At 37.9% G+C, this 22,069-nt stretch overlaps 1 protein-coding gene across 3 annotated transcripts in view; it reads left to right on the top strand.

Annotated features, from left to right (window-relative positions):
• The window catches only part of UVRAG (UV radiation resistance associated), a gene marked incomplete at both ends in the record, with an annotated part of 308,282 nt that overhangs the window by 172,157 nt on the left and 114,056 nt on the right, over positions 1-22,069 (top strand). For all 3 annotated transcript variants that reach the window (XM_079707490.1, XM_079707489.1, XM_079707491.1), the window contains 4 exons: positions 353-437; positions 2,220-2,307; positions 3,444-3,504; positions 12,014-12,179. In XM_079707490.1, coding sequence (XP_079563616.1) covers positions 353-437; positions 2,220-2,307; positions 3,444-3,504; positions 12,014-12,179 — 400 coding nt within the window. The remainder of the gene's footprint in view (positions 1-352; positions 438-2,219; positions 2,308-3,443; positions 3,505-12,013; positions 12,180-22,069) is intronic.

Raw genomic sequence — 22,069 nt, 5'->3', positions numbered from 1 at the left:
CCAGTTTTTTTAAAAATGAAGCTGTCTGAATTTTGAAAATTGCATACAGGTTTCTTGGTCAGTGACCCAGAAGTCTGTAGGCAGAGAATCCTAGACTCTTACTCTTTGACTCCTGCTAGAAGCTGTGTAAAAATGGAAGCAACAAAAAAAAAAAAAAAAAAAAAAAGGAAGCAATAGGAAGTTTATTCTCATTAATCCCCCCAGAAGTCCTCCAACCCCAACCCATTTTACCTTTTAACTCTTTTTATTTCCCTCTCACAGTCAGGGGACTGGGCTCTGCCTGTTTGGTTGTGACTGGGCAGTCCTGTCTGCAGTGTTCCATCTGGAATTGTCTCCTTTCGTCTCTCTCTAGGAAGTGCATTTTCGGCTGAGCACCTCAAGCTTCAACTCCAGAAGGAATCCCTAAATGAGTTGAGGAAGGAGTGTACTGCGAAAAGGTAAATGGAACACTGAGAATGGTTGTTATGAGTGTCGAGTTTACTTTGAGGAGAGGATTTGGAAAAGGAGTATTTTTTAAAGCTGCCTGTATTAATACCAGTTAATATGCTCAATGCCATTTTCATTTGTTCAACACGTACTGTGCTAGAGGCGGTTATGAGACCTCCTAGTATGTAGTCAGAATCGGAAGCATGGACACTGTTCTTCTAGATTTCAGGGCCACAGCACTGTGACTTAATGTTTGAATCTCCTCCTCTTCCTGTCTTCTACATATAGTGCTGCTTACAGTTTTTCTTCAGTAACTGCTTCAGACTTACTCCTGTTAGCTCTCTTGGCTGACCTCAACAGCTCCCAGGTTCTCTCTCTAACATCAGTCTCTCCAGTTTTCAGTTCATCCTCCATGTTGCTAGCAGACTTCTCCTAAAATACTGTTTTTTAAATTAATTTATTTATTTTTTGCGGTACGTGGGCCTCTCACTGTTGTGGCCTCTCCCGTTGCGGAGCACAGGCTCCGGACACGCAGGCTCAGCGGCCATGGCTCACCGGCCCAGCCACTCCGCGGCATGTGGGATCTTCCCAGACCAGGGCACGAACCCGTGTACCCTGCATCGGCAGGTGGACTCTCAACCACTGTGCCACCAGGGAAGCCCTCCTAAAATACTATTTTACCATCATTTTTTCTCTTCTTAAGAACCAATGGTGATTGTTTTGCTTCACTGTCAAATAACCTTCAATAAAATGGCTCCATACAGCTGTAGCTAATTTCAGTTGCTCCGTGACATTCATTTAACAAATGCTAATAGTTTTTCCCTTTATTTTTTTCCAGCACATGCTTAACTTGTTACCACCTCTGATCTTTTCCTCATCTTCACTCACTTTTCCTAGAAAGTCATCCCATCCTGCATTTTTCTTTAAGAAACCTTAGCAATTGAGAAACCTGAAAAGAACGTTGGAGATCATCTAATCCTCTCAGTTTGCAGATAGGAAAGCAAAGCTCTGGAGATTACTCTGTCCATTTCACTAGGAAAGCAGGACTAAATCCCTTTAAGTCTTCAGTGCTCTTTGCATTGTACCACTTTAGATTCCACTTTGACCTACTGTTTCTCCTAAATTACCTCCTTTTTAATTGTTGACACAGTTGAGCAGGTAATATGCTCTACGGGTATTTTAGCTGTTGGTCATGTTTCTTAAATAGTTCAAGAGAAGAGCTACATCATCTCATGCCACAGCTTTTTGCTTTGTCCTTTTTTTATTCTGTTATTTTTGTAATATGGCAGCAGGTTATTTTTTGAGGTAGTTATAACATCTGTAGTTGTAAATGAAAATAGAATACTTTTTTGAGGAAATACCATATGGATATTTCCTAAAAACAAATTGGCCTCAGGTTAAATGAGACCTTACTGAGCCTCTCTAAATCTTGTTTTCTTGTTTGTAAAATGTGTATAGTAATATCAACCGAGTAAGTTGTTGTAATAATTAAAGCCATTTGTGAAGCTCCTGGCATGTAGTAGTAGGTGCCCAGTCAATGATTTTGTATGTTTCACATCTCTTAGCATGGTGTTGGACACATAAAATAGGCCTCAGTATAGTTAGCTTGATTGATAGTATTTAGTGATAGGTCAGGGCTCATGTTAGCTATTATTCTTGCTTCTACTTCTGAATTTCTATGGCCCAGTACAGACCATTAATCTTTCTCTGCATCAGTTAGGTGGAAATAACTGTTAGAAAGCATGCAAACATGTTTTTTTTTTTAACAAATGTGCTTTTTTTCTCCTCATTAGAGAACTCTTTCTGAAGACTAATGCCCAGTTGACAATTCGTTGCAGGCAATTACTATCTGAGCTTTCCTACATTTACCCTATTGATTTGGTAAGTTTCAAATTTTCTGGGGAAAAAAAAATTTTTTTTAAAGATGATTTCTGTTTGAAATTTACTCTCAAAGCAAAAACTCATTGCTCTAGTCTTAATCATATGCTCTGTCATGATTCATTCAGAAGCTAATATTTATTTAAAAAGTAGATTTGGGGGGCTTCCCTGGTGGCGCAGTGGTTGAGAGTCCACCTGCCGATGCAGGGGACCCGGGTTCGTGCGCCGGTCCGGGAGGATCCCACATGCCGCGGAGCGGCTAGGCCCGTGAGCCATGGCCGCTGAGCCTGCGCGTCCGGAGCCTGTGCTCTGCAACGGGAGAGGCCACAACAGTGAGAGGCCCACGTACCGCAAAAAAAAAAAAAGAAAAAAAAAAAAAGTAGATTTGGAATTAGTTGGTGTTAGGTTCCACCATTTGATTTTTTTTCTATCAGTTTGGTGGTGGGATGCACTCATCTTCATCTGAAAGAATGCCAAATTATTTCTGGTTTCTTTAGGACCTTTTCACTCAACCAAATTATCAACTTTCACCATATCTGACACAGAGATGCAGATACACGTGCATTGCTTTAAAAATATAATGGCTAACTAATTTATATTTATTAGTATTACCTAAGATATTCCTGAGGTAACTGTCAGGATATTAAGTTTCTGAATCTGGTTTCTTACAGTAAATACAAATGTAACTGGTTAGGATTTTTTTTAGAGAACTAAATCTGCTAAATTTGGTGGTTTTGTTTTCTTTTTAATGAAAAGAGACTTAAAAGACTAATTTTCTGAGAGGAAACCTAATAGGATTTTAGGTTGCGCACGGAATCTTGTTAATTCTACTTAAAAATTTTCATTTATAGCTATGAATTGGTCAAACGATAGTTTTATGATTAAAATTTGACACAGTTTTTTGCTTAGATATGATGTTTTAAATGTTTATAGTATAGAGAATTTGAAGTGTATATCAATGTACAGAATAGTATAATAAATCATCATGTACTCATCATTCAGCTTCAACAATTAGGTTAATATTTTGAGTCTATGACAATATTGTCTTTGAATTAATACTGATGTAAGGTTTTTAGATTTAGAGCTTCTTTGCTTTATACATAAACAAAATTAATTTCATTCTTTGGTTGTATTTACAGAATGAGCATAAGGATTACTTTGTATGTGGTGTCAAGTTGCCTAATTCTGAGGACTTCCAAGGTATTTTATTTCTTATACTTCTAAAGATTTGGTATAATATATGGGTATGTTGCTGGGGACAAAGGGAGATACCTTGAAATGTTGGTTGCCTGGCACTTTATCCGGAAGGGTTTCTGGACCTTCTGTCCCTTCCCAATTGTAAGTATATAGAGTCAGATTCCCTGATGGAAGACTTAAGAGGATATTTGGTCTAATCATGAAAAAACAAAAACATTGTTGAACTTTCTATTTGCAAGCTAAAAGAAAATAGTTTTTGAATAATGGGCTTTAAGAAAATCAGACAGTAGGATTCTTAAGAACACTAATAATATCCCTGTCCTTTTGGTTTGATTTTTCATGAAAAATTTGTGTTGGGAACAACGCAGTAAACATTAATTTGTTCTATTTAGAAAACCATATTTCTGCTGATGTAAAATGTATTTGAAAATTTAATTTTGTGACATCCCCACCCCCGTAGGTTAAACTTGTTGTATTGTCATTTCTGTCTTCTTTTAACTAAAATAAATTTACATTAAAGATGTTATAGATATGATTCATAGTAACTGCTATATTTAAAAATATTTTTCCTAATCCCTTTACCAGCATGCCAAAGAACTTATTTTGTTTGGCATATTGGTTAGAAAGATTACTTTATTGTTAGCAAAGTGGGTTCTTTTCTCCTAATATAAACAGGGGTTTGAGGACTATTAAGTAGTTGTGTAGATTATTCCCAAAGCTAGCACATTAATCTATTTGGGAATAAGTTATTCAAGAAGAAAGCATTACTAGTTCTGATTGGGACTTTCTTCCATTTCCCTATAAGGAAAATGTTGTTATTTGTGGTCCATTAACATTTAAGACTGTTTTAATATATTACCTCCTTTGTCCTTTACAACAAGACTTACAACAAGTAGTTGGGACATAAGAAGAGTGATACAAATGACCCTAGCTATGAAACAAATACAGAATCAGGGACACAGAGAATAGACTGGTGGTTGCCAAGGGGGAGAGGAGTGGGATTTTGGGATTAGCAGATGCAAACTAGTATATATAGAATGGATAAACAAGTTCCTACTGTATAGCACAGAGAACTATATTCAGTATCCTGTGATAAACCATAATGGAAAAGAATATGAAAAAGAATGTAAATATATGTATAACTGAGTCACTTTGCTGTATAGCAGTAATTAATACAACATTGTAATTCAATTATACTTCAATTAAAAAGTAAATTTAGGGCTTCCCTGGTGGTGCAGTGGTTGAGAGTCCGCCTGCCGATGCAGGGGACACGGGTTCGTGCCCCGGTCCGGGAGGATCCCACATGCCGTGGAGCGGCTGGGCCCGTGAGCCATGGCCGCTGAGCCTGCGTGTCCGGAGCCTGTGCTCCGCAACGGGAGAGGCCACAACAGTGAGAGGCCCGCGTACCGCAAAAAAAAAAAAAAAAAAAAAAAAAAAAGTAAATTTAAAAAAAAAGGAAGAGTGATTAAAACAGGAATGGGAAGACCTATATTTGAGTCCTGGCTCCCCTTCTAGAAACCATCTATTTTGGAGCAAGTCATCTAAGCTTTGAGTTGATTTTCTAATTGATAGTATGAGCACATTAGTTCATGTACTACCTGTTTTACATGATTGTTAAGATTTTATTTAAGAGCAAGACATTTTACCTTATCTTTAATCCTCCCAAACACAAACAAAAGAAACCTATAAGGAAGGTGGTATAATCTCATTTTACAATGTGTAAATGAGCTATTTAGTGACTTGCATGAGACCACAAAAGCTAAGTAATGATTTTGCTGGGATTTGTCTGGTTTCCATTGTACAGTGTTCCCTCTAATCTCTGTAAGTCATACAGATGTGCTTTGGTGTTAATTTTAGGTGTTACTTTTATGTTATGGTGTCTTGAAGCTCATGACACATCTTTTCCCCCATTCTTTCATTCCTTCATTTATTTAATAAACCTATTAAGTACCTTGAGCCCTGTGTCAGGTTGCAGGGATACAGAATATTCATTTATTGAAAAAAATATCAGTTGAGCACCTGAATGCCAGACACTGTGCTGTGTTTTGAGGATATAATGATGGAAAAAGCAAATATATTCTCTTCTTTCATGGAACATACAACCTATTGAGGGAGACAGGCAATAAACAAGAAAATAAGTATTTTAAAAGTGTTTAATAAAGAAATACACTATCTTAGAGAATAGGGGAATCTACTGTAGATAAAGCAGTCAGAGAAGACCTGTCTGAGGAGAAAATTTAACCCAAAATCTGAAGGCTGAAAGGAACCAACTACACTACAGCTGGGGGAAGAGCATTCCTAGAAGAGGGAGCGGTCATGATGGAGGATACGGAGGAATGGGCTTGATATATCTGAAAAAATTCAGGGTGAGGGGCATGGGAGAAGATACCTGTATTTTGGGCAGATCATGTAATCTCTCAGAGCTTAATTTCTTCACCTGTAAAATGAGGTAATATTTACATCTTAAGTTCATTGTGATGATTGACTGAGATTGCACTTGAAAGGGCTTTTCATATAGAAGGCACTCAATAAATGTAATTGGAATTAGTTGCAAGAGAGAGGAAGGAAGGAAGGACAGAAAAGACCAGAGCAGCCCTGTGTGGCTGGAGCATAGTGAGAAAAGGGAAGAGTTCCATCAGAAGAGGTAAGAGAGTCAGCCAGGGCCTTGAGGCCACTGGAAGGAGTTTCTATTTTATTCTCAGTGGAGTGGGAAACCCCTGAAGGGCTTCAAGAAGGGGGATGATATGAGTTGATTTATGTTTTTTAAAAGTCACTCTGGCTGCTAAATACAGAATGATCTGAGAGGCAGCAACAAGAGAAGCAGGGCTATCGGTATTGGAGTATCACCTTAATTCATTCTGGGATGTTTCTTGATTCTATTTTTGTTTTCTGGAGGTGATTTATTTCCTAGTTTTTCCTAGCTTTTGTTTGCTATCTATACTTAGTATGCCCAACAAGCTGAATACATTCCTTCTTCCCTTAAAAAAGTTAGTTTAGCTTTCAAGTGCAGTTTTTACTGCTAAAAAAAATGAAATGGGAGATAAAATGAAATAAATATTTATTTCTACTCTAAGGCCCTGTTTACTTCCCATGACTTCTAGGAATCAGAAATTTTAAGAAGCACATTTGGTAGTATTGGACTTTAAAATCTTACGTTGGCATTCTGTAAGGCACTTCCATGTACTAAATTTACTGAGTGCCTTGTGTGTGTCATTTACGGTGTCAGGTGCTGGGTGTATACAAAGGTGACCAAGGCATTGATCCTACCTCCATGAAACTTCAGTCCACTTGAGGTTAACCAGGCACTTAGAAGTTTATACCAGGTACATGGGACTCAGAGAGTGGGAATAATCAGGTCTATCAGGAGAGAATCAGGAAAATCTTTATAGAGAAGATGATACCTGAGGTATTTTAAAAGATGAAATAGTATTCCCCTGTTGAAAGAAGGATGGGACATTTTAGGTTCGGTGAGTAGAAATATGGTAACATGGAACATCATACATGATGCTGTCTTGTTTATTTAATTCTCACCACTGTGAGAATTAATTCCTTCTGTGAGGGAAAGAATTACACTCAACTTTTTTTTCTTTAAAGACAAGAAAATTGCAGCTCAGAGAGATTAGTTGTTTTCCGTAGACTCATACTAGCCAGTGGCAGAGCTAAAATCATCCCTGGTCGGCTTGATTTTAGGGTCCATATTATTCCTGTCATTATGCAGTTTTCTTCCTTGTTTTGAATAATAACCTCTTCCAGACTTCTGACAATTTTTAGTGTTCTGTAGCAGCTGCATTCTTAGTAAGACTCTAGTGACAGAACTCTAAACCGGTTATTCTGTTATATTCATGAGACTTTGCTGGGATAGACTTTACATTGTATGGCTTGATACTGTTTGGGAAACTCCTCCATAGTGACCCAACACTTACTGTGCTCTTCTCCTCTTCTAACTGGGTAAGTTTCAGTTACAGTATTCCAGAGAGACTGGGACACAACGGGAGAAAGTTGTCCAGTGAAGGTATTCATTTGAGTTCCATTGACTGAGACATTTCTCATCCAAAATGAAAAAAAAAAGAAAACTGTTTGTGTGTGTTTTTAAGTAATCCATAACACGAGAGCCTTTCGTGGTAATGAGACCCAGATTTCCTTCTGTGTCTGTATCCCTTCATACAGGCATGATTTCTTGGAAAGGAGAGTCCATATGTCAAACAGTGTCTCATTGAGAACATGGAATATTCCATAGATGCTGTGGCAATGATTAGAGTCTTAAATATTTTGTCCTGTCTGGATCAGTGGGTGCATGGTTCCTTACCAAATCAGCTGCCTCAGTGATTGGGAAGGCAGGATGGTAAGAGCTTTTAGATCACTTACTGTACTTGGATGCATTTGAATATTAATGTTTGTCCAACATATAAGTCAAAGGGACATTTGAATGAATTTATAATGTTGTCATGGCCATTGTGGGTTTGTGGAATCTATTATCATAACAATTACATAAAAGATTTAATTATTATAAAAATTACTGCAGCCCTGAGTAGATACCTACATTTAAAAAACAAACCAGGGCTTCCCTGGTGGCTCAGTGGTTGAGTGTCCGCCTGCCGTTGCAGGGGACATGGGTTCGTGCCCCGGTCCGGGAAGATCCCACATGCCACGGAGTGGCTGGGCCCCTGAGCCATGGCCTCTGAGCCTGTGCTCCGTGGCAGGAGAGGCCACAACAGTGAGAGGCCTGAAAAACCAGAAATATTTATTATGAGGAAACTGCAGAATTTTGTTTTGTTTGTAAGCCCCTTAAAACATTGTTTTAATAAGGGCTTTTTCACTTACCTGAGTCTACAGTTTATTCCTGTTCCTCCCTGAACCCTCCCACTCCCCCTCTAACTTCTTTTCACCAACAGACCTATCATCTGTGACCTTTCTAACCCCCAGAGCAGCATAAGGAATAAAAGCCTCTGCTCTGCATTAGGTGTTAGGGGCGTCATTAACGCTTACTGGAAAAGCACACCCCAGAGAGCCAGGTTTTGGCTTTGGCAGGTAAAAAGTCTTTTAGATCTTGGAATGCTGGAAACCTTAAACCTTTTGGTTTTTTTAGCTAAAGTGATTGGCAACAGAATGTGACATCTGAGGTTTCGTGGCCAGCAATAGCCATAATTAACCACATGAGCTCACATTTTCCCACTGGAGGTTCAGTGGTCTTGGGGTGATGAAAGTGACTTCCCTACCAGGAGGTGGTTTTCCTTTTGAGGGTATTGGAATACCCTTGGGCCCTGTAATGCCTTACCCGTGGTCCTTTTAAAATGCTTTTTAATATAAAGCTTCAATATTGGAAATCCAACACCACAGTGTTCAACAGCGAGGCTGTGACGGCGCACTATGGCCTGGAATGGGAAACAACCTAGGGTTTTTAATGGGTGGAGTGGGGAGTCTTGTGGTGGAAACAATGGTGAGTGTGAATAACTAGAATCAAAACTGATTTCCAGTATTACCCAGTTTTCAGTTTTTGCTATTTCTTTTTGGGTTTTGGTGTACATATATAGGATTCTCTTAGAGATGCCCTTTTATGTTAAAATTTAATCAAAATTGTTTTTGTTTTTTTTGCGGTACGTGGGCCTCTCACTGTTGTGGTCTCTCCCGTTGTGGAGCACAGGCTCCGGACGCGCAGGCTCAGCAGCCATGGCTCACGGGCCCAGCCGCTCCGCGGCATGTGAGATCTTCCCGGACCAGGGCACGAACCCGTGTCCCCTGCATCGGCAGGCGGACTCTCAACCACTGCACCACCAGGGAAGCCCTGTTTTGTTTTTAATTAATTAATTTTATTTATTTATTTTTGGCTGCTTTGGGTCTTCGTTGCTGCACGCAGGCTTTCTCTAGTTGCGGCGAGTGGGGGCTGCTCTTCGTTGCAGTGCGCGGGCTTCTCATTGCGGTAGCTTCTTTTCTTTGAGCTGCACGAGCTCTAGGTGCACAGGCTTCAGTAGTCGTGGTGCACGGGCTTAGTTGCTCCGCAGCATGTGAGATAATCCCGGACCAGGGCTCAAACCCATGTCCCCTGCATTGGCAGGCAGATTCTTAACCACTGCGCCACCAGGGAAACCCACAAAATTGTTTTGATTATTGAAAGGAGGTGATGTTAGAAGACCAGTTTCTGTTCTTTTAATATATATGTGGATGTAGTCCTTGAAATAGGCAAACTTAATTCTTTAGTATTACCCTTTTAGTAATACGGAAAACTGGAGATGCTTGAGAGTTTATTTAGCATTAGATAGATTTTTTAAACTATAGTTTGCATTTTACCTATTTTGGGCAGGCTAACTAAGAGGCCTTCTGATTTTTGGAAGTTTTCAAATCCTTTTCTGTCAGGTCACATACGAAAGGAAAAGCTTACTTACTGTAAGTTCTCTTTTTCTCCCTCTCCCTTCAAAAGAAGGTTCTGAAAGACCAAGTCCTTTTACTGATAGAAATATTTTAAATTTGATAAGCCCTGTTCTTTAGAGAAAGCAGGAGGCAGGATTCAGCAACATCTGATGGAACTCACCATCCCAGCTGTGCTTCCAGTGATAAATATTTGGGGGGCTGGGGTGTAGATACAATTCTCTCTCCCACTCCATCACTCATAGTTTTTACTTATATGGCTTTGACCAAATCACTTATGCCACGTGAATCTTATTTTTCTCATTTCTAAGTTGATAACATCAGTTGCAGTGATTTCTAAGGTTTCTCCTGGCTCTACTATTATATATGATGATTAAATTATAATGTAATGCATTTACAATGTAATGTAATTTCAGTCTCTAAGGTAGTCTGATATACATATTTCAACAGTAGGAAAGTATTGTAGTACTGTGAGTCTGGGCCAAGAGCACATGGTCTCTAAAAATAGGATTCTCGTCAGTTAGGACATGCCCAGTAGTCAGTTGAAAGGAATGCTGTTTGATTTTTTTTTCATCAGTTTGATTTGAGAGAATATGTTACCAAGGAGTTTGTATGTGTTCTTTGCCCTTACTAGAAAAGTGTGAAGAAACTAAGATAATACACGTGTGTCATATGCTTGGTGTGTTCTAGGCTCCAAAGTTAAAAATTATTACATTCCACAGTAAAGTTCTGCGACAGTATGGTAGAGTGCTTAAAAGACAGAGGCATCCGTGTCAGGTCAACCCATATACTAGCTGTCTTAGTTTGGACAGGTTCCTTAACTTCTTTGAACCTTATTTCTTCATCTATAAATTGAATGAAATAGCATATAAAACGTGCCCAGTTTATTAATTGTTGATGAATGAATGACTGTCAGAAATAAAGCATCATGGTCAATTCCTGGCAGAAAAAGAAAGTGTACAATAAAAGTTACCTATTTTTACAGTATGATCAAGGAATCTGCTTTGGTAGTCAAGGGTAGAGAATGCACTGAGTAGTATACGGCTATAGTAGGAGTCCTACAGTAAGAAGGTAGTGCTTAGATAACCAAGTTTAAATATAAAAAAGAAAAATGTGGAAAATATTACTAATAATTGAAGTTAAAGGTACTCTTAAAAATCAGGAAATACTCAAGCCAAGGTCATCTCAATCATTTCAGCCTTTCTCTAGCCAGATGTATTCCAGATATGTGTTAAGTGTGTGTGTGTGTGTGTGTGTGAGTGAGAGAGAGAGAGAGAGAGAGAGAGAACTTTTTAAAGTATTTTAAGAATATTGTATACCAAGCAGTTACTTTTTCCTTCCCCCTGGGGCAAGCTTAAAACTTTTTATTGTATTACCCTCAGTTCTGGGTACTGAATGATAATTTGTCGCTTGGTAGGCAGTAGCAGAAATCTAGAAGTTGAGTTAAAAATCTGTGGCTTCTTAAAAGATACATACTTATGTTTGACTATAGGAGACATGTATTTTTTCCAACAGTTGCTTCCACACAAAAATTGCATAAATAGAATATATATGAACAATGTGGTTTTTGACCTTTTACTATTTAAAACATTTTTTCTCCTTATCCTATCTCAAACTTCACAGACTTAAACAATGCTCTCTTTATGAATATTGAGAACATACCCCATAAGGATGCACTGTGCTGTTTCACTTCACCTTGGAATTAATAACGTTGTACAATAGTACAACAGTACAACTGTTTTGCTTATAAAGTTGTTAATGAGTAAAATGTATAACATTAATATAGATGTAATGTTTAAACCTCTGAAACTAATTTTTGCATTGTATAATAGACTCAGGTATTATTTTTGCCCTTAAAAATGCTGGGAAAGAGAGTAATGGAGATTTGAATGCAGTAAGAACTCTTAAGATTATATATCAAATTTTAATCTCATCACATTAATTATTGGGAAATAGTTTTAAATGTAGTAGATGAAATTTCAAATCTTATTAATGTGTTTAGATTTCTATAAAATTCATATAGATAGGTGAATAATATTTTATCAATTATTTCTCATAAAATCTCTCTTGAAATTGATTTATTATGATCTCATAGCTACATTTATAAGGTAAATAGTTATTGTCTATTTCTCTGTTTTTGAATTTACAGCAAAAGATGATGGAAGCATTGCTGTTGCCCTTGGTTACACTGCACATTTGGTATCAATGATTTCCTTTTTCCTACAAGTGCCCCTCAGATATCCTATAATTCATAAGGGATCTAGATCAACAATCAAAGATAATATTAATGACAAGTTGACTGAAAAGGAGAGAGAGTAAGTATCCTTTTAAAATATTCTTTTAACATTAAGGCAGTATGAAGCATCGACTGTATTAAAAATATAAAATGTGACCTAGATTGTGGTGATTTTTGTATATCCTTTGTAAAGTGCTCCATTTCTTTAAAATAGAGTGTAGTCAAAATTGCTATTGATCGCAAAATTGACTCATTCAAATTTAATTTGCTTTTGTGAGGCAAGTATCATATACTCTGCAAATATTCATGTTATATCTGTTGCCGCTAGTCACCAAATGAAATGCTTAAAGATTTGTCAGAGAGACAACCAGGAAAAAGATAAAAGACTTAACAGCAGATTGTACATATCTAAAAAATGGGTTTGTGAACTGGAAGATAGCCCAGGAGAAAATACCTGACCAGGCACAAGTACAAAAGAGATGGATTTATCGAAAAGTGCTAGACATATGTAGGACACAATAAAAAGTCTAATATAAATATAATTGGAGTCACAGAGAAGGAGAAGAGAGCACATAGGGTAATTGTAATATTTTAAGAGATAATGACAGAGTTCAAATTTGACAAAAGACATCAAGCTATAAGTTCAAGAAGCATTAAATACAACACAAAAAAAGTACAAAGCAAACATACTTAGGGGAATTATAGTAAAACAGCTGAAAACCAAAGAGATAAAGTGAAAATATTAAAAGTACCTAGAGAGAAAAGAGATTTGCCTCAAAAGAGCAATAATAAGGCTGAAAGCTAATTTCTTAAGAGAAACATTGGGAACCGGAGGTGATGCAGTGACTTTTTTTTTTTTTTTTTTTGCAGTATGCAGGCCTCTCACTGTTGTGGCCTTTCCCATTGCGGAGCACAGGCTCCGGACGCGCAGGCTCAGCAGCCATGGCTCACGGGCCCAGCCGCTCCACGGCATGTGGGATCTTCCCGGACCGGGGCACGAACCCGTGTCCCCTGCATCGGCAGGTGGACTCTCAACTACTGCGCCACAAAGGAAGCCCTGCAGTGACATTTTTAAAGCATGTAAAATGATACTGCCAACTTAGAATTCTATATTCAGTGAATTATCCTTCAAAAGTAAAGGCAGGGAACTTCCCCGGTGGCACAGTGGTTAAGAATCTGCCGCCAGTGCAGGGGATATGGGTTTGATTCCTGGTCCGGGAAGATCCCACATGTCATGGAGGAACTAAGCCCGTGCACCACAACTACTGAACCCCATGTGCCTAGGGCCCATGCTCCACAACAAGAGAAGCCACCACAATGAGAAGCCCACACACCACAATGAAGAGTAGTCCCCACTCGCCGCAACTAGAGAAAGCCCATGTACAGCAACAAAGACGCAATGCAGCCAAAAATAAATTAATTTTAAAAAAGTAAAGGCAAAATAAATACATTTCAGACTATCAGTACTGAGAAAATGCATCTCAGCAGACCTATACTAAAGGAAATACTAAAGGCAGAATAAAAATAATCTAGCATAGAAACGTGGAAATGCCTCTCCTCCAGAAATTCTGATTCAGTTGATAGGCCCAGACATGAGATATATTTTTCTAAAGCCCCTGAAGTGACTGTAATGTGCAGGTCAGGTTTGAGAACCACTGTTCTATTGATGGATTGCGAATGTTGTGTTCATGGGCGTGAAGAAATGAAATATCCTCCACTCTATTTAGGAAACTGCAAGAGAAAAGGCAGGAAAGGTGGGCATCAGTGGAAGAATTTAGTACTATATCTGGTAGGGCTTGTAAGTGGAGGGCAGGGAGCACATGTATAGTTTTATTCAGTTCCTTTTCAAAGGCATTGATTAATTTATAGCCCAAGTATTATTTTCAATTTCAAAACCTTTTATTTAAAGAGAGCCTGAAATATATATGTTTGACAGAAGGGGACATGAGTATGGTTTCTTTGCTCTTTTTAAAAAATTGAGGTGAAATTCACATAACCTAACTTTTTTAAAGTGTACAATTCAGTGGCATTTAGTATCTTCATGGTATTATGTAATCAACACTTCTATCTAGTTCCAAAACATTTTCATCACCCTGAAAGAAAACCCTGTATCTATTAAGTAGTCACTCCCTGTTCTCCTACCCAGTAACCCCTTTCTTCAGTCCCTGGCAACCACCCATTTGCTTTCTGTCTCTGTGGATTTACCTGTTCTGGATATTTCGTGTAACTGGAATCATTTACAACATGTAACCTTTTGTTTAGGGTTTCTTTCACTTAGCCTACTATTTTCAGTGTATTCACATTGAGCACAATCAGTGCTTCATGTACTTTTATGGCTGAATAATAGTCCATTGAATGTATATACCACATTTTGTTTATGCATTCATCTATTGATGGGCATTTGGGTTATTTCCACTTTTTGGCTGTGATCATTCATGTACAAGTATTTGCTTGAGTATCCATTTTCAGTTCTTTCGAGCATATAACTTGAAGTAGAATTGCTGGGTCATATGATAATTCTATGTTTAACTTTTTGAGGCACCACCAAACTGTTTTCCACAACAGCTACACCAGCTTACATTCCCTGGTATAAAGTGGTATACATATCATTGTGCTTTTGATTTGTATTTCCTTAATGACTAATGATGTTGAGCATTTCTTCATGTTCTTGCTGGCCATTTTTGTATCTTATTTGGAGAAATATCTACTCAGATTTTCAGCCTGTTTTTTTCCTTTCAGTTTTTTTTAGATATAATTGATATATATACAGCACCGTAAAAGTTCAAGGTGTACAGCATAATGACTGACCTGTATACATCATGAAATGCTTACCACAGTAAGTTTAGTGAACACCCATCATCTCATATTAGGGAAAAAAAATCAAAGAAATAGAAAAAAATTTTTTCCTTGTGATGAGAACTCTTAGGACTTACTCTCTTAACCACTTTTATTTATAACATTCAGCAGTATTAATTATATCAATCATGTTGTATGTTACATCCCTAGTACTTGTTTATCATATAACTGGAAGTTTGTACCTTTTGACTGCCTTCATACAATTTCTTCCCACCCCTTACCCCTCTGCCTTTGGTAACCATAAACCTGATCTCTTTTCCTATGAGTTTGTTTGTTTTTGAAGTACCGTTGACCTACAACACTATGTCCTGGTAACAACATAGTGATTTGATTTTTCTGTGCATTTCAAAATGATCACTACAATAAGTCTAATTATTGTCACCATACGAAGATATTACATAATTAAGACTATACTCCCCACACTGTACAATTCAAACCCGTGACTCGTTTAATTTGTACATGGAAGTCTGTACCTCTTAATCTCCCTCACCTCTTGCCCATATTTTTAATTGGGTTGTTCCTGTTTTCTTTGAGTTGTAAGACTTCTTTGTATATTCTGCATACTAGACTCTTATCAGGTAAATAAATCATTTGAAAGTATTTTCTCCCATTCTCTAGGTTGTTGTTACAGTTTAAGGCCTAAAATTAAGGTCAGTATTATGTGCTGCCTGGATATCTGGTGAAACCAGGAGGGCCTTGAATAGTCCCTCCCAACTCTGCTCCCGTGGATCAGGCCCCCTATCCAAACAACCCTCTTTATTCAGGGGTCTAGGTAGTCTCTGCTTATTCCTGAGTAGTGAATTTCAGTTCCTTGCCAGATGGGTAATGATGGAAACAAACCAATCACATCCTCCCCTGGGAACCAATCATCATCACTCTGTCCTTTTCATACTACAGAGCCTGCCACCCATAGCTCCTGGTTGTTCACTCTCTTCTCAAGTGTAACCCCATGTGAGCCTGTGTGGCATGCGGTGTCCTCCTCCCCTGGGATTTGAATATGTGTGACCAGTAATCTGCTTTTAATCTCATATGGCCAGTGTCAGATGTTGAGTGTTCAACCATCCCCATGACCCTAGGGGTCTCTTATCAATGGGGTGAATAAGAGGAGATTAAAAGTTGTTTTACTTTCTTTATAGTGTACTTTGATGCATAAAAGTTTCGGATTTTTATTAGGTCTGATTTATCTATCTTTTTTGTATGTGTTTGTTTCTAGAGCTTTTGGTTTCATATCTAAAATCCATTGCTAAATCCAAGCTCATGAAGATTTACCCCTTTGTTTTCTTGAAATAGTCATATCATTTTCTCTCTCATATGTAGGTCTTTGACCCACTTTGGGTTAATTTTTGTATATGTTATGGCTTAGGGGTCCAACTCCATTCTTTTACATTAGGATATCCAGCTGTATCTGCATCATTTGTTAAAGAGACTATTCTTTCCTCATTGAATGGCTTTGGCACACTTGTTGAAAATCAATTAGCCATAGATTATTTCTGAACTCTCAGTTCTAGTCCACAGGTTCATATGTCTATTGTTATATCAATTCCACAATAAATTTTGAAATTGGGAATTGTGAATCCTCCAACTTTGTTCTTTTTCAGTACTTTTCTGGCTATTCAGAGCCCTTTGCAATTCCATATGAATTTGAAGATCATCTTTTCTATTTCTGCAAAGAGGGCCTTTTAATAAGCTGTTGGCTTCAGTTTGCTAGCAAGTCACTGAGGATTTTTGCATCTATATTTATAAGGAATATTGGTCTATAGTCTTCTTGCGTGACTTTTCTGTCAGAGTAATAGTGGCCTCATAGAAAGCATTATGAAGTTAAGTGTCCCCTTCTCTTCTACTTTATTGGAAGAGTTTGGGGATTGCTGTTAATTCTTCTTTTAAATGTTTGTTAGAATTTACCAGTGGAGCCAAGTGGTTCTGCTCTTTTCTTTGTTGGGAGGTTTCTGATTAGTGATTCAATTTCTTATTATAGGTCTGTTCATATTTTTTATATATTCCTGACTCAGTTTATATCATTTGTGTGTTTCTAAGAATAAGACCATTTCATCTAGGTTATCTAATTTGTTGGTGACAGTTGTTCACAGTATTTTTTATAATCCCTTTCATTTCTGTAAGGTCTTTAATGATGTCTGTTTTCATTTCTGATTTTAGTTGTTTGTGTCTTTTTTATTTTCTTATTGTAGCTAAAAACTTTTAGCTAGAATAAGAAGATGTGATGGATCTTTTCAAAGAATTGACTTTTTGGTTTTGTTGATTCTCTCTGTTGTTTTTGTCTCTTATCTCTAATCATTATTATTTCTTTCATTCTGCTAGCTTTGGGTTTTGTTTTCTATTCCTTTAGATGTAAAGTTAGGTTTCTGATATGAGAGCTTTCTTTTTTTTCTTTCGGTATGCGGGCCTCTCACTGTTGTGGCCTCTCCCGTTGCGGAGCACAGGCTCCAGACACTCAGGCTCAGTGGCCATGGCTCACGGGCCTAGCCGCTCTGTGGCATGTGGGATCTTCCCGGACCGGGGCATGAATCCTTGTCCCCTGCATTGGCAGGGGGACTCTCAACCACTGTGCCACCAGGGAAGCCCGAGAGCTTTCTTTTTTAATGTCAGTGTTTGTACCTTTAAACTTCCACATCTCATAAATTTTGACATATTGTGTTTTTATTTTCCTTCCTCTCAAAGTATTTTCTAATTTCCCATGTGATTTCTTCAGTTAACCCATTGGTTGTTTAAAAGGGTTTAATTTTCACGTATTTGTGAATTTTCTAGTTTTCCTTCTGTTATTGAATTCTAGTTTAATTCCATTGTGATGGAGAGATAATTTGTATGAGTTCAGAATTTTTTAATTTATTAAGACTTGTTTTGTGGCCTAATATATGATCTATCCTAGAGAATGTTTCACATGCATTTGAGAAGAATGTGTAGAATATTGTTAGATGCAGTGTTCTATTATATATGTCTGTTAGGTCTAGTTGGTTTATAGTGTTGTCAAGTCTTATATGTCCTTATTGATCTTTTGTCTATATATGCTGTCCATTATTGAAAGTGGAGCATTAAGCTCTCCAGCTATTATTGTAGGACTGTTTCTCCTTCAATTCTGTCAACATTTGCGTCTTTTACTTGGGGGCTCTCATTTAGTGTGTGTGTTTTGAGTTACTATTTCTTCTTGATGAATTGACCCTTTTATCATTATATAATGAACTTTTTTGCCTCTTGTAACAATTTTGACCTAAAGACTATTTTGTCTGATATTAGGATAGCCTCCCAGCTCTCTTTTGGTTACTGTATTTGGGAATATCTTTCCCATCCTTTCATTTTGAACCTATTTGTATCTTTGGATCTAAAATGAGTCTCTTGCAAGGACTTCCTTGGGGGTCCAGTGGTTAAGAATCTGCTCTTCCACTGCAGGGGGACAGGTTCGATCCCTGGTCAGGGAACTAAGATACTGCATGCCCCATGGTAAGGCCAAAAATATAAAAATTAAAAAAATATTAATTAAATGAGTCTCTTGTAGGCAGTATATAGTTGGATCTTTTTTTTTTAATCCTTTCTGCCAATCTCTGCCTTTTGACTGAGAGTTTAATCTACTTATACAATATTTAACATAATTTGTGGTATGGAAGGATTTACTTCTGCATTTTGTTTTCCATATTTCTTATACCTTTTTTGTGCCTCATTTCCTCTATTACTGCCTCTTTTTTTTTTTACTTAATTGATTTTTTGTAATGTACCATTTTGATTCCCTTCTCATTTCTTTTTCAGTGTATTTAAGATATTTTCTTATTGGTGACTCTGGGGATTATAATTAGCATCCTATAGCAATCTAGTTTGAAATGATACCCACTTAGCTTCAGTAGTATGTAAGAATTCTGCTCCTCTGTACCTCTGTCTCCCCACCTTTATGTTGTTATTGTCACAGATGACATCTTTATACATTGTGTGCCCATAATACTGTCTTTTAAATTTACCCGTGTAAGTAGTTACCTTCACTGGAGATCTTTATTTCTTTGTCCAGCTTTCAGTAACTGTGTAGTGTCCTTTCATTTCAACCAGAAGGCCTTCGCCTTCACTTCTTGCAGTAAGCCTAGCAGTCAGCCAGAGGTGAAAGCCTAGGGTCTTCTCAGGTGTTTTCTGAGCATGCATTCTGTTCTGAGCATGTACGTAACTTTTTTTCTATTTTTTAATTTTTTAAAAATTTTATTTTATATTGGAATATTGTTGATTAACAATGTTGTGTTAGTTTCAGGTGTACAGCAGAGTGATTCAGTTATACATATACATGTATCTATTCTTTTTTCAAATTCTTTTCCCATTTAGGTTATTACAGAATACTGAGCAGAGTTCCGCAGAGTGTACATGTCAATCTCAAACTCCCAATCTATCCCTCCCTCCACCCTTCTTCCCTGGTAACCATAAGTTCCTTCTCTAAGTCTGTGAATCTGTTTCTGTTTTGTAAATAAGTTCATTTGTATCCTTTTTTTAAGATTCTGCATATAAGCTATATCATATGATATTTGTCTTTCTCTGACTTACTTTCACTTAGTATGATAATCTCCAGGTTCATCCATGTTGCTGTAGATGGCATTATTTCATTCTTTTTAATGGCTGATATTCCATTGTATATATGTACCACATCTTCTTTATCCATTCATCTGTCGATGGATATTTAGGTTGCTTCCATGACTTGGCTATTGTAAACAGTGCTGCAATGAACATTGGGGTGCATGTATCTTTTCAAACCACGTTTTTCTCTGGATATATGCCCAGGAGTGGGATGGCTGGATCATATGGTAATTCTATTTTTAGTTTTCTGAGGAAGCTCCATTCTGTTTTCCACACTGGCTGCACCAACTTACATTCCCACTGTAACTTCTGATTCCCCAGTGTGTGTGGGTACTTTTGAATACACTAATTTCTCAAAGAAACTCTCCCCAGCTTTTCCTCCCAGACTTTAGACAGTCTGTTGTGTGTCTCAACCTTAATCTTTTGCACAAAGAGGCTATGGGGTTTGTTGGTTTGCCTTACTTCTTTTTTTTTTTTTTTTTTTTTTTTCGGTACACGGGCCTCTCACTGTTGTGGCCTCTCCCGTTGCGGAGCACAGGCTCTGGACGCACAGGCTCAGCAGCCATGGCTCACGGGCCCAGCCGCTCCGCGGCATGTGGGATCTTCCCGGACCGGGGCACGAACCCGTGTCCCCTGCATCGGCAGGCAGACTGTCAACCACTGCGCCCCCAGGGAAGCCCTGGTTTGCCTTACTTCTTGAGCAGTGTCTTCTGCTTTTCCTCACTGAGTGAGTTCTGACTAGGCAAAACAAAGGCAAGTACCTTGCATTAGTCCTGCAGGTTGCCCCCAGACAAGTTAGAACAAACCAACCCAAATTTTTTTAGAATAAGATCTGCTCTGCTCCGTTAAGAACTAGGGGTCAGGGCCCCACAAGGGCAGGCTGCTGTCTTTAAGACCACTGCTGAGCTGGAGAGGTGGTTAAGGACAAGGTAAGTAAAAATGCTGCAAAGCATTCCTTCTGATTTTGAGTTTCCTTTTTGTTGATTCATTGTTCAGCCAGTTGTTGTAAGCCTTTGACTGACAGTTTTTGCTTGATTTTTTTTTCAATGTTTCTCTAGAGAGACAAGTCCTTTGATCTACTTACTGTACCATTTTTGCTGACTCCATTCCATTTGTTTGTGTAATGATGAAAAACACTACTTGTAAGGGATGAAGGGACCCCTAGGTAATTTTAAGAGGAGGGAATACCATAACCAGATATGTCTTTCACAGAGATGACCTTGTAGTTTTGTGGAGAATGCCTCCCAACCTTCTGTAGGTTCCATATTAAGAAAATTAAATATCTCTCCAGATTTTTATCAAATTTGTGCATGATGATCTGCCTTAAAATATTAGTTATGTAGGAAAATCACTTTAGGAGCTTGAAGGAGGGGTGCTCCCGAAATGATAAATACTCTGTATCCAGATCAGCTGCACACTTTAATTTGTGAAGGAGCAGCTTAACATGTGAGCACTCCAAGTAGTATGAGCCAGTGTGAGTAGTAGTGATGATTTGTTTATTGATTGATTTTCCGAAGCAATCTGGGAAGGCCAGTGAGATTTTGGTGATGATGTTATTCATTTTTTTCTTTGGCAGCCAGGAGAACCACAGGAATTGCTTTTTAGTGAACGAATTTTATATTATACCTCTATCTTCCCCTTTTCACTGAAACACAAATTGTATTTTATTGATTCTAATGTAAATACTTTCGACATTTTAATATTGCTAAAAATGAGATACATCTTACAATTAATGGCATGATTGATAGCATTTATCTTTTCTTAGTGGTACATAAGTTAATGATGCAGTTCACAGTTGATGCTGTCTTAGATTTTATGAACTATCAAATATTTTCACTGGGCAGTAAAGCACTTCAGATCCATTTTGGAAGAACATAGATGTGTAAATAAATATCTAAATACAAATACATTTATTGATTATGCTTGTTGATTGAATCAGCCTCTCAGTTATTAGCCTGGATGACTGAAGGAGCAGATTAGACATGGTTTTCTTTTCTCCTGAGTGTGTCGATTTTCATGTGAACCTTTCCAGGGTATTAGGTGGAATCAGGTCTTCATGGGAAAATAGGAATTAAATGACTCATTGGATAAATTATGCTTATTGTAATAGGCCTAGGAATCCTCAGCCTCTGCCCTCTCTGATTACCTGTTTCATCTGGCTATTGGAATGTGATATATTAGGGTTCAAAGCTCTATTTAGCTAGTTTTGCTAGAAGGGGGGAAAAAACACCAAAAACTAGTTTTTTCCTGTGTCTGGTCTGTTTGAAGCCCAGGTCTGGACTGATGCCTTGCCTAAACCATTACTTGTGCACCTGCACACTGTAAAGGGAAACTCTGAAATCTTTGCTGCATTTCATTTTGAGGCTCACACCACAAAACACGAAGGAATGTAGCCAGAGTCTAGCTGCAATGTTCTTTTACCCCTTATTTCTTTTTTCACTGAGGACTGAAAAGTAGGTTTTAAAGTGATTTTTGAAATGAAATGTGTTGGTCATTGTTATTGTGCTACTTAACTGTCTGTTAGGTAATACATTCAGAATAGACTAGCTTAATAGA

This window comes from Hyperoodon ampullatus (assembly GCF_949752795.1).
Source record: "Hyperoodon ampullatus genome assembly, chromosome: 7".
NCBI lineage: Eukaryota > Metazoa > Chordata > Mammalia > Artiodactyla > Ziphiidae > Hyperoodon > Hyperoodon ampullatus.
The sequence above is the reverse complement of the archived record's forward strand: the minus strand, read 5'-3'. Positions and strand labels throughout refer to the sequence as shown.